This window comes from Nipponia nippon, unplaced genomic scaffold (genome assembly GCF_047370975.1).
Source record: "Nipponia nippon isolate SJK-2023a ecotype South Korea unplaced genomic scaffold, ASM4737097v1 scaffold_10, whole genome shotgun sequence".
NCBI lineage: Eukaryota > Metazoa > Chordata > Aves > Pelecaniformes > Threskiornithidae > Nipponia > Nipponia nippon.
In genome coordinates this window covers 2,271,428-2,286,560 of record NW_028262291.1, presented here as the reverse complement: position 1 = coordinate 2,286,560, position 15,133 = coordinate 2,271,428, and the positions used below count along the sequence as shown (strand labels likewise).

At 62.4% G+C, this 15,133-nt stretch overlaps 2 protein-coding genes across 4 annotated transcripts; one reads left to right on the top strand and one right to left on the bottom strand.

Moving 5' to 3' along the window:
- Positions 1-1,721: 1,721 nt before the first annotated feature.
- Positions 1,722-3,424, bottom strand: LOC104009387 (mas-related G protein-coupled receptor member H). 3 transcript variants are annotated; one of them, XM_087741943.1, is made up of 3 exons: positions 3,266-3,423; positions 2,194-2,984; positions 1,722-2,094 (listed from the first exon to the last, which is right to left on the bottom strand). In XM_087741943.1, the coding sequence occupies exons 2-3, from the start codon at positions 2,956-2,958 to the stop codon at positions 2,041-2,043; spliced, it is 819 nt and encodes a 272-aa protein (XP_087598069.1). In that variant the 5' UTR covers positions 2,959-2,984; positions 3,266-3,423; the 3' UTR covers positions 1,722-2,040. The 3 variants fall into 3 exon arrangements, with proteins under 3 accessions (XP_087598069.1, XP_087598078.1, XP_009459645.2); XM_087741952.1 differs by having other exon boundaries at positions 1,722-2,242; positions 2,405-2,984; XM_009461370.2 differs by having other exon boundaries at positions 1,722-2,984; positions 3,266-3,424.
- A 102-nt stretch (positions 3,425-3,526) lies between these two features.
- Positions 3,527-7,580, top strand: RHOD (ras homolog family member D). The gene is made up of 6 exons (XM_009461473.2): positions 3,527-3,660; positions 3,773-5,600; positions 6,271-6,358; positions 6,613-6,722; positions 6,815-6,949; positions 7,051-7,580. The coding sequence occupies exons 2-6, from the start codon at positions 5,472-5,474 to the stop codon at positions 7,216-7,218; spliced, it is 630 nt and encodes a 209-aa protein (XP_009459748.1). The 5' UTR covers positions 3,527-3,660; positions 3,773-5,471; the 3' UTR covers positions 7,219-7,580.
- Positions 7,581-15,133: the final 7,553 nt, after the last annotated feature.

Sequence of the window (15,133 nt, the reverse complement as noted above, 5' to 3'; positions counted from 1 at the left end):
GCTGGAGCGTGGCCAGAGCAGGGCAGCGAGGCTGGGGCAGGGGCTGGAGCCCAAGGCTGGGGAGGAGCGGCTGGGGGAGCTGGGGGGGCTCAGCCTGGAGAAGAGGAGGCTGAGGGGAGCCCTCATCGCTCTCTGCAACGGCCTGAAAGGAGGCTGGAGCCGGGGGGGGTCGGTCTCTTCTCCCCAGGAACAAGCGATGGGACAAGAGGGAACGGCCATTTCTTCATGGGGAGAGCGGTCAGGCCCTGGCCCAGGCTGCCCAGGGAAGGGGTGCAGTCACAGTCCCTGGAAGTATTCAAAAAACATGTGGATGTGGTCCTTAGGGACACGGTTTAGAGGTGGGCCAGGCAGTTGGGTTAACAGGTTGGACGTGAGAGCTCAGAGGTCCTTTCCAACCTGAACGATTCTATGATTCTATGAGTCCGTGGTCCCCAGCCCGGCCACCACCTCCCAGGAGCAGGGTACCACGTCTGGTGGCCCCCACGGGACATCACTCGCCTCCCTGTGGCTTTGCCAAGGTCTCAGCCGGTCGCAAAGCCTCCCGTCACAGCGGTGGGCAGAGCTGTGGGTGTGCAGAAGGATGGTGCCGGAGCCAGGAGCCGTGCGCCGGACGGCTCCGGACCGAACGCTGTCGTGCCGGGCCTCGGTTTCCCCCTCCTCCCGCACGGCCCCACTGGCACCTCTGGGGCTGGTGCTGCTCCTGTCCTGATGAGCGCGGACCCCCACCGCATCCCGCACCCCCCGGCCAGCCCCACCATGTCCTGCACCTTCCCACCAGCCCCACCACATCCCACCCTTCCCACGCCAACCCTACCACATCCCGCACGCCCCACGCAGCCCCACCACCTCCCACCCACCCCGGCCAGCCCCACGCCGGAGGCTCCGGTGCCTCCCTATGGGCTGCTCATCCCGGGCCACCCCAGAAGGGTTTTTGGGGGGCTGTTTCTCGGGGAGACCCCCACTCCGCAGCGCGGCAGAGCTTCACCCCCGGTGTCCCGCAGCCCCCCGCAGCCCCCCGTCCCCGCGAACGGCCGGAGAGGAACGAGAGGCGGTGGATGGAGCCAGAAGCGTTTATTGGGATGGGAGCAGAGGCTTCGGCCGAGCCGGGGGGCGGGAGCGGGGCCGGCGGGCGCCGGGAGGGATCCTGGAGGCCTCGCATCTCCGCTTCGCTCGCTGGAGGGCAGCAGAGCCCGGCGCTCCGCGCTCCCCGCCGGGGAGAGGCCGGGCCGGCGGGCGCCCTGCGGGGGGGCGGCCGGAGGGACGGGGTGGGATGGGATGGGATGGGATGGGGATGGGGATGGGGATGGGGATGGGAAGGGGAAAAGCACGGAGATGGAGATGGGAATGGGGATGGGAAAGGGATGGGGATGAAGATGAGGATGGGGATGGAGAAAAGGATGGGGATGGGATGGGATGGGGATGGGATGGGATGGGGATGGGGATGGGGATGGGGATGGGGATGGAGAAAAGGATGGGGATGGGAAGGGGAAAAGCACGGAGATGGAGATGGGAATGGGGATGGGAAAGGGATGGGGATGGGATGGGAAAGGGATGAGGATGAAGATGGGGATGGGGATGGGATGGGGATGGAGAAAAGGATGGGGATGGGATGGGGATGGGAAGGGGAAAAGCACGGAGATGGAGATGGGAATGGGGATGGGAAAGGGATGGGGATGGGATGGGAAAGGGATGAGGATGAAGATGGGGATGGGGATGGGATGGGATGGGAATGGGATGAGGATGGGATGGGAAGGGGAAAAGCACGGGAATGGGGATGGGATAGGATGGGAAAGGGATGGGGATGGGAATAGGGATGGGGAGGAGATGGGATGGGATGGGGATGGGGATGAGGGTGGGGATGGGGACGGGGATGGAGACAGGGATGGGGATGGGGACGGGGATGGCAATGGGATAAGGGATGCGATGCATCCCAACATACAGCCACAGGAAGGTGACCTGCAGGCCCAGCCGGGAGGAAGGGTGGGCAGCTGAGCCTGAAGCTGGGGTGGGCAGCGTGGCCAGTGTGACCACAGCGGCCTCTTAGCTGGAGATCACGGTGATCCCCGTCTCTTCAAAAACCCTCTGGAAGGCAACCTGGAGGGACATTAAGGAGCAATGCCTCCGGCAGCTCCCCACCAAGAAGTAGATGAAGGGGTTGATGCTGCTGTTGATGCAGGCGAGCAGGAAAACAACCTGGTAGGGCACGACAGTGTAGCTGAACTGCTGCAGGAAATTCCAGACGCTGAGGGGAAGAACAAAGGTGAGGAAGAAGAGGACGGTGAGGAAGATAACGATGTAGAGCCTCTTGGGTTGACGTCGCTTGGAGTCACACAAGACCTTAACGAACAGGATCACATTGGAAATAACCATGGGTGGTGCAAAGATGAGGAAGTTGAGGACGTACATGGAGATGAGAGCTATCTGGCAGTGCTCATGGTCGTGCAACAGGCACAGAGAAGTCACTGCAGCAACGACAGCGATGGAGAGGGCCCAGAGCAGGGCACACACCACGGCTGACAAGTGCTGGGGGCGGCGGCAGCGGTACCAGAGCGGGCAGATGATGGACACGCACCTCTCGAAGCTGATGGCCGTCAGGACATACAGACCCATGTTGTAGGAGAAGAGCGAGAGCAGGAAAAGCGACCTCGGGTACATCAGAGACACAATGGGGGAGCAGGAGGCATTCTCCATCATGTAGAGGAGGGACGAGGTGGCCATGAAGAGGAGGAAGGTGAAGTCAGCGACGGCCAGGTTGAGGATGTAGACGGTGATGGGGTTCCTGCGGATGCGGCAGCCGAGGAGCCAGAGGACGGCCCCGTTCCCCATCAGCCCGCAGAGGGAGATGAGCAGCTGGACACTGTCTATGGCCATGTCGGTGACGTCCATCCTGCACGGGTCATCTCCGTCGGTCTCTGGCATGGGTGATGTGGGAGGTGGGGATGTCTGGTTCAGCTCCATGGTGGGTGGTGGGACGCGGTCCCCGGCTGCGGTCAGAGCAGAGGGGGAGTTAGTGAGACCCCAAGGGATGTGTCAGGGAGAGGGGTCCTGGTGATGGGGCACGGCAGGGCTGGGGACAGGGGGTGACGGGAGGGGAGGGTGAGCTTCCTCACCAGTGCTGGGCTGGGAGGGTGAGTGGGGAGGAGAGGTCAGAGGGGCTCCAGGCACCCGGAGGGAGGATGCACAGGAGGGCGGTGAGAGGGGCTGCGGGGAGCTCCGGGGAGACACACGCAGCTCCCCGTGCCAGGCTCCGCTCCCGATCCCCTACCTTTCCAGGCAGCAGCCTGGGGCCGAACTGCCCACGCGTCTGAGCAGGGCACGCTCCCTCCCTCCGGCTGTCCTCGCCACGATCTTCTCGGATGAGGAGAACTGGGGTATCCGCGTCCTCAGAAGACCCGGACAACCCATCTCTCCTCCAAATAAAGCTGCTCCTTGGGGCGTTTCTGCACGATCACGGGTCAGGCGATAAGAGAGCATTGGGCAGTTTCAGAGACACAGGCTGTACCACTCAGCCTCTTTTCCTGTCAAATTTCCGTTGATCTTGCAGGAAACGAAACGCTCCCTCCAAGACAACACCCCAGAGGACGAATACTGCAGCAGCTACATCTTGCTGTGAAAGAATCTTGATGCTTTTAGGATTCAACCTGATATCCCATTAGACTGGTAATTACCACCTTCCTAATTGTTTTATTGTGCTCCAGTCTCCTTCCCCCACCCTGCCCTGATGCTGGCATCCTTCTGAGATTGTTCATTACTGGGTGCATTTGCCTTCCAGCCTCTCGGCACGCGAATCACCGCTGTGTCTCCTGCATCTTTGGCGTGCATCGGGCCTGGCTGAGAATTTGGTGTTCGAGCTATCCATTCAGACTTGCCCCGGCTGGTCTGGGGGCTGCAGTGCCCTCCCAGCCGGGCTGGTAGCCACCAAGGGAGCTGGTGGGACCGGTGGCAGGAGAGCAGGGGATGAGCCAGCCATAGGGATGGGGGGAACGGCAGGGAATGGCACGCATGATCCCTCCCTGCACCCCTATACCAGAAGCGGCTGTTCACCCCTGCCGCGGCCTTGGGGTGGCAGAGGAGGGCACTGACCGGAGGGGAGGGGGTTTGGGGGACCTCCAAGCTGGGATGTGGGGGACATGGTCTCTCCTTCCTCCCCAGAGCGGCAGCAGCTGCCCTCCACGTCCCCTCCAGCCGCTGGGCTCCCCTGTGCCGGTGGGGGCACACGGCCGGACGGCGGGCAAAGCACCCCCCAGTGAGGGCAGAAAGCTGCTTCTTCGGCTCGTTAAGCCGGCTAATTGCTGCTAGGACTGCTAACACCCCTGCCTGGCTCACCTGGGCGGCCAGCAGGGCTGGGGGAGCCGGCGGGAGGTGGCACACATGCACAGGGCTCCCTGAGCCCGGCCACCACCCAGAAACACCCCATGTCCCCAGTCCCTCATGTCCGAGCATCCTCTGAGCTCCCACCTCCCAGAGCGGGGTCATGGGGGTCCCCGACCCAGGGGAGGCGGGCAAGGATCGCTGTGGGTAATGCGGGGTGATCAGCACGGGGTCCACGCACGGCACTGTCTGGGCCCTGGAGAACAGCGCTGGGTTGGCACGTCCCCGAGCAAAACGGGGTGTTGCAGCCTCTCCCCACCAGCATGTCGGGGTCACCGGGAAAAGACCGTGGGCCAGGGGCTGCCTGCGCCAGCCGGGTCCTGCTGGGCTGGGCGCCAGGGACAGGGTATGGCACAGCACGGCACGGCATGGCACGGCACAGCAGGACCAGGCGTGGTGTGACAGAAGGGGTGGCACTGGCTGGGAGGCTGGAGCTGTGAGTCACCCCCCAATGCCTCCCTCCGCCCTGGACTTTGCCTCCTGTTGATGCTCGGGGCAATAAAACCCGGGGGGGCCGGGGCGTCAGGGAGGGCCCCCGCCTGCAGCAGGCACTCAGCAGTCCGGGGGCACACACGTCTGTTTGCATGCACAAGCACGGGAGCGTGCGGTGGTGCGCAAGGAGGGAGCTGCGGGCGGGCGAGAGGGAGCCATGCAAGTGTGCGTGCGTGCGTGCGTACGTACATGTGTGCAAGAGAACCTGCATGGATGTGTGGAAGGAGCAGCTGGGCGTGCGAGCGGCTGTGTGCGTGCAAAGGAGCTGCACATGCGGGATGGAGTCGTGTGTGCACGCAACAGGCAGCTGTGCGCGTGTGCGGGCAGGCGTGAGAGGGAGCGTTGCACACGCAGCCTGCGGCAGGGTCCCAGGGACATGCAGGGAGCGACGCTACACGTGTGCAAGGCGTCATGAGCGTGCGAGGACGCCCGTAAGCGTGTGAGCACCCTGCCTGCCTGCGGTGCCCCAGCCCCGAGCGGCGTCGCGGGCGGGCCCGGTGGGTGGGTGGTGGCCGCACCCTGGGCCGGGCGGCTACCTCCCGCCACCCTGTCACCGTCACCGTCCCCGCCGAGGCCAGGCAGGCTCCGTGGCCCTGCTGGCTGCCCCCATGCAGCGGGAACGCGGCGGGCAGACCCCGGGCCCCCCCGAGGCCGAGGTCAAGGCTGTCGTCGTAGGGGACGGGGGCTGCGGGAAGACGTCGCTGCTGGTGGCCTTCGCCAGGGGGGACTTCCCCAAGGTACCGGCCTCCCTGTCCCCTGGGACCTCAGCCCCGGTGGGACCCGGTCACGGGTAGGGTCACCGTCCCCGACGCACACCGGCTGCGCCCGGGAGAGGCTTCCAGGGAGCGGCAGTGCAGGCGAAGGGCGGCGGACGCGGGATGGGACGGGCACGGTGGCGGCAGTGGGGCCGTTTGCAGCAGGACATGGGGCTGGGGGGGCCGGCGGTGGCCCAGCCTGGGGCTGACGGGGGTCCGGGGCAGCCCCCCTCCACGGGCGGACGGGCACCTCTGCCTCGCCTGGGGGGTCGCAGGGTGGGGAGCAGGGTCTGTCCCACAGCGGGGGCACGTACGCGCCCCGGGGGGTGTGGGGAGGGGGGCAGCCCACACAGACCCCAGCACCTCTCTCCCGGGTCCCACTGGAGCATCCCGCCTGCCCGAGGCTCGGCACTGCCCTGGGCTGGGGGGGCCGCAGTCCCCGGGCTGTGGGGGACAAGGAGCGTCCCCACCCCACCCGCCCCAGGGATGCACAACCGTCTCCTGCTCCCCGTTTCCCTCTCCCGACCCCGGGTACCTCCCCATGCCCCATCCTGCGCACACCTCCCCGGGGGGGTCCCCTCCGCCACTGCCCCCCGCCGTTGCCCGCGGGCAGGCAGGACCTGTCTCACGTCCCCTCCCTGTCCCCTGCCAGGTCTACGTCCCCACCGTGTTCGAGAAGTACACGGCCTCCCTCCAGGTTGACGGCAAGCCCGTGAAGATCCACCTCTGGGACACGGCAGGTGGGACGGGAGGGGACGGGGCAGGCAGTCGTGTCCCCCCCAGCCCCGCACCGCCTGCGGGTTTGGGGGTGTCCCCATGCACTGACCACGGGAGACGGGGGGTTAACCTGGTCCCCTGTGGATGTCACCCTCTGCCTTGTGTCCCCAGAGCCCCACTGTCCCCCCAGGCTGGAGGGACAGACACGGTCCCAGACTGCAGAGGACCCAGCCCAGTAGGGAACTGGTCCATAATGGTCTGCTTCTCCAACTGGCAGGACAGGAAGACTACGACAGGCTTCGCCCGCTCTCCTACTCGGACGCCAATGTTGTCCTCATCTGCTTTGACGTCACCAGCCCCAACAGCTACGACAACATCCTCACGAAGGTAACGCATCCGCCCGGGTGGCGTGGAGCCGGGGCTGCTGCCCGTCCCGCGTCCCCCATCCCCTGGGTGACGTGCGTGCGTGTCCCCCACAGTGGTACCCGGAGGTGAACCACTTCTGCAAGGGCGTCCCGGTGCTGCTGGTGGGCTGCAAGACGGACCTGCGGCGGGACCGGGAGGTGCTGCACAAGCTGCAGGAGGGACGCCTGGAGCCCATCTCCCACCAGCAGGCAAGTGCCACCCCCCCGACGGGCCGGGGGTGCCCCCCAGGACGGGGCGCTGGGGGAGCCGGGCTCCACGGAGCGGGGTCTGACCCCACGGCGCCCCGCAGGGAGAGGCCATGGCCCGGCAGGTCCACGCCGTGTCCTACTTGGAGTGCTCGGCCAGGCACCAGGAGAACATCGGGGACATCTTCGCGGTGGCCTGCGGTGCCGCCCTCAGCGCCGCCCGCCGGAGCCAGCGCAGGAGGCGACCCAGGAGGGGCTGCGTGCTCTGCTGAGCCCCCCGCCGCTGGCGTGGCCCCTGGGGCCTGCTGCTGGCCCCCCCCCCAGGCCTTGCGACGGCGCTTTGGGTCCCAGCTGCTGCCGGACCTCCGCCGCCACCGCCGCCACGCTCCCGTCCCCCCGCAAGCCGGCCCTGCGGGGTTGCCGCTGCCGGTGGCGGTGGGGTGCCAGCTTGAAGGCCCGAAGAAACCGTCCCAGCAGGGACCCCGGCGCCCGCGCGTCCCCCGCCAGCCTGCCCGCACCCGGCCCCGCAGGCAGACGGGGTCTGGCAGCAGAGAACTGATTTTGGTTGGGGGGGGGGGGTCCCCTTCGCGCTGGCGGGCCAGCGAGGGAGGGGGACGCGGGGGGACGTCGGTGAGGTTCTGCCATTAAAGCTCAACGCTCGTCAGTGCGGCGCGGTCCCTGCGGGCAGGGGTGCGGGCAGGGGTGCGGGCAGGGGTGCGGGCAGGGGATCCTGCCACAGCCCCGCTGCGGCCGGGCAGCCCCCAGGAACGAGCCCCCTCCTGCCCTTGGGCTGGGGCACGCGGATGCGTGTCTATAGGTGCGTATGTGTGTGCTGCCTGTCTATAGGTGAGTGTGTGCTGCCTGTCTATAGGTGCGTATGTGTGTGCTGCCTGTCTATAGGTGAGTGTGTGCTGCCTGTCTATAGGTGCGTATGTGTGTGCTGCCTGTCTATAGGTGAGTGTGTGCTGCCTGTCTATAGGTGTGTATGTGTGCTGTATGTCTATAAGTGTGTATGTGTGTGCTGCCTGTCTATAGGTGAGTGTGTGCTGCCTGTCTATAGGGGTGTGTGTGTGCTGTATGTCTATAAGTGTGTATGTGTGTGCTGTCTATAGGTGCGTATGTGTGTGCTGCCTGTCTATAGGTGAGTGTGTGCTGCCTGTCTATAGGTGTGTATGTGTGCTGTATGTCTATAGGTGTGTATGTGTGTGCTGTCTATAGGTGCGTATGTGTGTGCTGCCAGTCTGTAGCTATGTAGGTGTGTGTGCTGCCTGTCTATAGGTGTGTCGGTGTCAGCGCTGCCTGTCTATAGGTGTGTGTGCTGCGTGTCTATAGGTGTATCAGTGTGTGTGCTGCACATATATAGGTGTGTGTGTGCTGTGTCTACAGGTGCGCATGTGTGCTGCACGTATATAGGTGTGTAGGTGTGTGTGCTGCCTGTCTCTAAGTGTGTAGGTGTGTGTGCCGTGTGTCTGTAGGTGTGCATGTGCTGCCTGTCTATAGGTGTGCATGTGCGTGCTGTGGGTCTATAGGTGTGCGTGCTGCACGTATATAGGTGTGTGCGTGCTGCCTGTCCATAGGTGTGCGTGTGCGTGCTGCCCGTCTATAGGTGGGCTGCGCACACGCACCTGCGTTCACCTGTCTGCACGCACATACATGCACGCGCACACGCCTGCCCCGACGCGGGCCCCCGCGCGCAGGTCCCGCACGCGCGGCCGCTCCCGCGCGGCCGCCCACGCCCACGCGCGGGGACCCCGGGGCCGCGCGGCCGCAGGCAGGGACCGGTCGCCGCCCGCCGCTGCCTGTACCGCGCGCGCCCCCCCCCCGCTCTGCGCACGCGCGGAGGCGTGGCCAACCGCGGGGGCGTGTCCGCCGGGAGGGGGCGTGGCCAGCCGCCAGGCCGCGGTTGCGCGCTCCCTGCCGCTCGGGGCCGGGGGGGCGGCGCATGCGCGGCGCGGGCGGCGGGGGAGGCGGCGGGGGGGTCAGGGGAGGTTGCGGGCGGCGCAGGCGCAGTGCGGCGGCCGAGTCAGTGTGTATGTGAGACTCTGACGGGTTCAAAATGGCGGCGGCGGCTCCTGTGTGAGGAGGGGGGAAACCGCGTCCCGGCCGGGGGGGGGGCGGCGGGGCGGCGGCGGCGGGGAACGGCGCGGCGGGGGGCTGCGAGGCCGGCGGCGGATCGGCACTCGGCGGCGGGGGGGTGCGGCGGCGGCGGCGGTGGTGGAGGAGGAGGAGGAGGAGGAGGAGGAGGGGGGACGCGGCGCCGGGCGGCCGCGGCGCCGGGCCGGGGAGCGGGGCCCGCGGGAGCGGGCAGCGGCCCGGGGCGGCCGGCGGGGCTGTCAGCGCCCGCTCGCCGCGGTGGCCGCGCCGGGAGCGGCGGGACGCGGCGGGGGGGGACGGCGGGGCTGAGGGGGGCGCGGGGCGGCGCGGCCGGCGGGCCGGGCCCGGGCCCGGGGCGCGATCGCTGCCTGACCCGGGGGTTCCTCCTCCGTCTCTTGTGTTTCTCCCCGTCTCGGCGCTAGAAGAGGACAAAGGCGCAGGAGAGACCTGGTGAGCCACTCGCGGGGGCGGGCGGGGGGGGGCCCGGTACCGGCCCGCCGCCCCCGGCCGACCCCTAAGTTTCCGCGGGTCCCCGGTGAGGGGCCGGGCGGCGGGCGCCGGGTCGCGCCGCGGGCGGCGGGGCCGCTACCCAGGGCCGGGAGGGAGGGAGGGAGCGGGCGGGTCTCCCCTTCCTTGCGGCCCACCGGGAGGCCGGACCGGGAAGTTGGTGGGCAGGGGGCGGCGGGGCGGGCGGCTCCCGGGGCCGGAGGGTGCCGGCTGACAGCTCCCCGGGGACCGGCGTCCCGGGGCTTCAAACCCCCCCTTCCCCATCGCCGCCGACCGCTTTGTTCTGCCGGACCGCTCGGCCGTGCCGGGGCTGCCTCCCTCCCTCCCGTCCCGGCGGGGGAGAGGCCGCGGCGGCGGGGCCGGCCCGGGCCGGGCCTCCACCGCGGGGGCGGGAGGGGAGCGGGGCTGGCGGAGCCGCGGCGGGCTGGGGCTTTGCCCCGCCGTGGGGCAGCGGGTGTTGCGAGCGGGCTGGCTCGGCTGCTGTGTGACGCTCCGCTTGTCCGGGTGTTTATAACCAGAGTTTAGTTGAGTGTAGGGAAACTGCCCAGGCTGGCTTAGCTGGGCTGGGAAGCCCGGTGCTGAGCCATACGGGCGGCGGGGACGGGGGAGATGCTGGCGGGGACTGGAAGGGCTCTGCTGTCAAACCGGGCTCGGAGGGTCGGGGAAGAGCAGGGTGAAACAAGTTGTCTCCACGCTATGGTAGCGGTTCTGTAACACTACACAGGGTGGCGGATTCCTTCCCCGAAGGTCTGGCATAGTCACGGGGATTAAGAGCCGCAAGATACCTAGGCTTTGGTTTCATTCGGTTTCTTTAAAAAAACCCAAAAGTTTAGGTGCCATCTGACGCCTTTGGGAGGTTTTCCCATGTTATTGCGTGGTGTCACAAGGTGGCAGGTTTTGAGATCTGAGCACATAGGTCTTCTCGAGACAGGAGTTAGTCCCATACCTGCACCTGTGCTGAAGCGCTGTATGTAGGAGAGATCCCATACGCCTTCCCTGTTCACGGGAGGTGTTCTGTACCCGAGCAGCTTCTCCCGAGTGCCATGGCACAGGATATCCAGAGGACGGCAATCGCGTTGTTTGGAGGAGTTGGTTCTCTAATGCGTAATCTTGTGCTCCGGGGAAAGCAGGCTGCTCCCTGACTGCCGTCGAGCGTTTGACAGCAGCTTGCTTGTTTTGTGTCCCAGTGTGGGCCAACTGAGCTGCCACTTGCGCTGCTAGCGGTGCGGAGCGGAGGCCTTTTCCTGATCTGAGACCTGCAGCTCATGTCGTGTTACAGAACAGCTGGTAAAGTCATTTACCCTAGGTCATGCCTAAAGTTAGAATGGGAGCGTTAAAAGGTGAGGTGGGCTCATCCACTGTCTTCACTTAGCCCTGCACAGTGGTATGGAATCGGCCTCAAAATGAGCAAAGAAATGAGGGAGGTAGGTGTCTCGTGTCTGTGTGCCCTGCTTCACTATTTCCCTCTGACTTCAAAGGAGGAAGAGGAGGAAGACAGCAGTCCTGGAGTGTCCTTCTCACTCTCTTCAGAAGAGTCGGAGATGGAGCCTGAGGAAGAAAGGATCCGTTACAGCCAAAGACTGGTCAGTATTGGCCCTAAACAATCATATTCTGTTCTTGCTTCTGTTGCAACTGAAGAAAGAAAAGGCTTTTACTGGCAACAGGTTTAAACAACCCAAAAAAGCGTTGTGGTGGATCGCTGCAGCCTGCCCAGAGGTATTATCTCAGCTGGCGGTGGGTGAGGTGGCTTCCTGGGTCCTGTTTGTGTCACAGAGTTTGCCCTAATGAAGGGCACTTGACTGCTGAACCCTGGAAGAGGGGAGGGTTGGAGGCTGAGGCTGGGTAAGATGCTTCGCGAAGCTGCTGGATAGAAACACGAAATGAGTGTCAGTGTAGTTTCTGGCACGGCAGGTTTTCTCCATGTCATTGTAACAAGCAGAGAAGCCGAAATACTGCGTGTTACCATTACGTTGGCCTGGACTTTATTTGTGTGTGCTGCGAAATCTGAGAAAACCAGCTTCAGCTTCAAGCGCAAATTTACTTGTGCACGTGTCTTCTCCTGGTGTTTTCTTTTGGAGGGAGCTGTTCCAAAAGTCAGGTCCTAGTTAGGCCCTGTCCGGAGCTCCGGCTTGTCTGATGTTCGCGCTGCTGTTCAGGGGACTGCGTGAAGCCGCTGGTCTGGGACTTGGGCTGTAACTGTGAGCAGTTTGGGAGCAGCTGCTCTGAGAGTCTGAGGTGATATTCCCGGAGATCCCAGGGAAGGAGGGAAGCTGCTGTGTCTCCTGCAGGTCGGTTTCCCGTTGTTTTGAAGTGGTTTTAAAACCCCTGAGAAGGGCGAGCATAAGCTCTGTGATAGCTGAAGCTGTGAGGTTCCTCTCTGAGTCGCGGCAGTACGTGTACCCTCACCTTCAAGGTGCTGTCTGTAAAGGTAAATCCTTATCCTTTAATACTCTGAAATCATTTGGTGGGAGGCAGCGTGGTACTCGGCATTAAGCTTTGCCCTCGAGAGTGAGCGGTTCTCTTTTATTGCTGCTGGGTGCCTGGCCATAGAAGGGGTGCTGGGGGGTTGTAGCCAGCACGTGCCTTGTAGGTGGCCTAGGGACGGAAACCCTCTTCTGAGGGTAGAAACGGTTATTCCAGCGCTGGTCCCGGTGGAAAGGAGGATACTGCATAGGCCGTGGCTTGTCCAAACGCCTGGCTTACTGAAGGTGTGCTCCTTTTCTGCTTGGCGTCTGTTGCATGTTTACTTGTTGCAGAGAGGATTCTCCTACTAGATGATTTGGTGACGTGCATCTATACTTTTATATTCAGCCGCCTCAGCCCGCTTCGGGAACCTGAAGTGAGTCTGATTTGAAGTGTTTTTTAATCTTTTCTCTTTTTTGAGAAGGTGCTTAAAAAAAACCAAAAACAAACCCTAAAACTGTAATACGTCTGTGGGCCCTTCAAGATGGCTTGTTTTTCCCCAGTGCTTTGGTGGATGCTTTAATTTGGCGATGCTGCCAAAAGCAGCAGTCCCACCTCCTCCCTCGTCCTGACGCACTTCTTCCCACAACTGTGTGGCAGGCAGCTCAAGGTGCTGATTTGACTGGGAAGTGACCGTTCCTGTGGCCGGCAGTCGGGGTGGCAGGATAGCTTCTCTTGGAGGCAGTGCCAGCTTCAGGTTTTGGTTCAACTGCGATCTTAGCTACGCTTTGACCAGCTGAAGTAACCCAAAATGGCTGGACAAAGACAAGGCAGATGAAGGGGACTAGCAGCCAGGAACTTACCAGTTTAAAAATCCTTATAATCTCACAAATAAAAATTGTCAGGAAGAGTCGCTGTCGTCACGTAGGTGGCCTGGAGTCCAGCAGAATGTGCTAAGCTGGATAAATGGCTGCACGCTGAGCTGCGTGCTTAAGGGGCTTGGGAAGGCACATGGGCAGCAAGCGGAGGATGAGGCTCGCGTAGGCTTCTGTGGCCTCGTGCACGTTGTCTGTGGTGGCCGGCAGCCGAGAGGAGGAGGCATGACCCCTGTGTGGTAGGTGAGGCTTAGTTCATGCCTCCTGCTTTGCTTTTCCTGGAAACTTCCAGCTCGTTACGCTCTCTTGCTGTGTCAGTGACGTTCTCTTGTTGAAGGACCTTTAAAGGATGATGATTTTTTTTGAGATGCATGCTTTACAATGTGGGGAGCTGTTCTCTTAGCTAGCGTTTCTGGCCCTTGCAGAACAAGGTATCACAGGTGAGTTATGCAGGAAGACAAAAGTGCCGAATGTGACTTATTTGAATATCCTACTCCTACGTATGCTTTGGTCTTGGGACTTGGGTTTTACATGCCTACGTTAAAAGTTCTAGGTAGGGAAACAGGTCGTTGGTAGTACAGTGTGTTTCTGCTGCTGTAAGCTGTGTTTCTTGTGTGTGACTGGGGATCAATGTGGGTGTGATAGCAAAATAATAAATATATTTAAAAAAAAAATCCACGTGTGATAGTAGTCCTACCAGCCAAACAACCTTGGCCAGAATAGTTTATAGTGGTGAAGGAGCTGAATTAATTGCATGGGCAAGTAGCATGGTTTGATGGCTCAGCAAAAATCTCCTCTGTGTATGTTTTCTGAATGGGTTTGTCAGTATTGGTGAAAGGTCTGGGTTTTGAGGAGAAATTCACCTCTGCTTCAGATGTAGTCGCACTCCTACAAGAATTCTCTGCCAGTTCACACATCGCTGTGTAGTATGACACTTAGGTGGGTTGCACTGCTCTAACTGTGCTTGCTTCCTAGTTCAGGCTCTACATCCACGACTCCCAAGACTATAAAGGCCTGGGTGAGTTGGTCTGGACGCAGGGATGTCATTGGGAGGATGTCTTGTGCCCATCCGAAACAATTAAACTGTGGAAGAAGCTGTGTCCTGGCGAGCTCTGGGAGGCTGAGACAGGTAGGGGGAGGGCGGATGATGCTGCGTGAGCAGGGAGAGCACGCATAGCAGCGGATTAAGGGATAGCTGTGTTCCTCACCCAGGGATTCAGCTGGGCCTCCCTGCACCGTGAGCAGCGGAGGATGGAACTTGTCAGGCACTGTGGAATAGTCTTCTGCTAAGTCTGCATACATGTTTCTGCTCCTCAGCTCTACAGTGAGGCAGTACTTCGGGGACTGGTTTGAGCTGCTGGCTTTATAAGCTGTAGATGCATGTTCTTTGCAGGCCCTTAATCAAGGAGCTGAAATGCTCTATTGTGTCCTGCGGCCTGAGTGACAGTCCAGCCCTGGCACTAACAATGCGATGGTCCCTCTCTGAGACTGGGAAGTCTTCCGCTGACTGTCGCTGGGTGGTCACACCCAGCCCTTGTCGCACCAAGCTGTTCAGCTCCCCACGAGGAGGCCACGGGCACGCTGGCACCTGGAGCTGGAGCCTGGACTTCTTAAAGGCAGGGACGGCAACGTGAGCAGCTCTGGCTATGGACTAACAGCTCTGGAAAAAAGAAGTTCAGTTGGTCTGGTATTGTGGTGCTCAGGCACTCTGCCTGATTCCGGCTGTCCAAACAGTTTCCTCACAGGGTACGTTGTCTGCCTTGCACCTCCTCGGCACTCACCGGGATCTCCGTGAGGTGGTCTGAGACTGAGGAGAAACCGTTGTTTGTATATAACTTAAGTTTTTGGTAAGGTTAGATCTGCGTTAGGTCATCGAGCGTGAGGAGGGGCAGCAGGGAAGGCATCTCCTGGTGGTGCTCGGGAGCTGTTCAGCAAACTGGCCGGTACATCTCTGGAAACTGCTGCCGGAGGGGCCGTTTGACCCAACGCTCTCTAAAACGTGCTTGGCGTGCTCGAGGTGAGGCTCGAGGTGCCTGCCTTGCTGCCTGCACCGAGCGCGTGCGTTGTGCTCTGCTGAGGAGAGGTTTCTCTCTTACTCCGCTCTTCACCGCACGCAAAATCACTTTACCCATGAAGATCTGTGTAGATCTGTGGAGCTGCCGAAGGGTTCTTCGGCGGGAGGCGGGGCTGGTGTCTGCCTGTCCGTCCGCCGGGGAGTCATTGAGTATTCCTGGGTGCTGGAAGTGTTAGGAAATCTCGCCTTCTGTCTGCTGCGGGGCTAATTCTGCCAGGCCTTTGCTGTGAACTA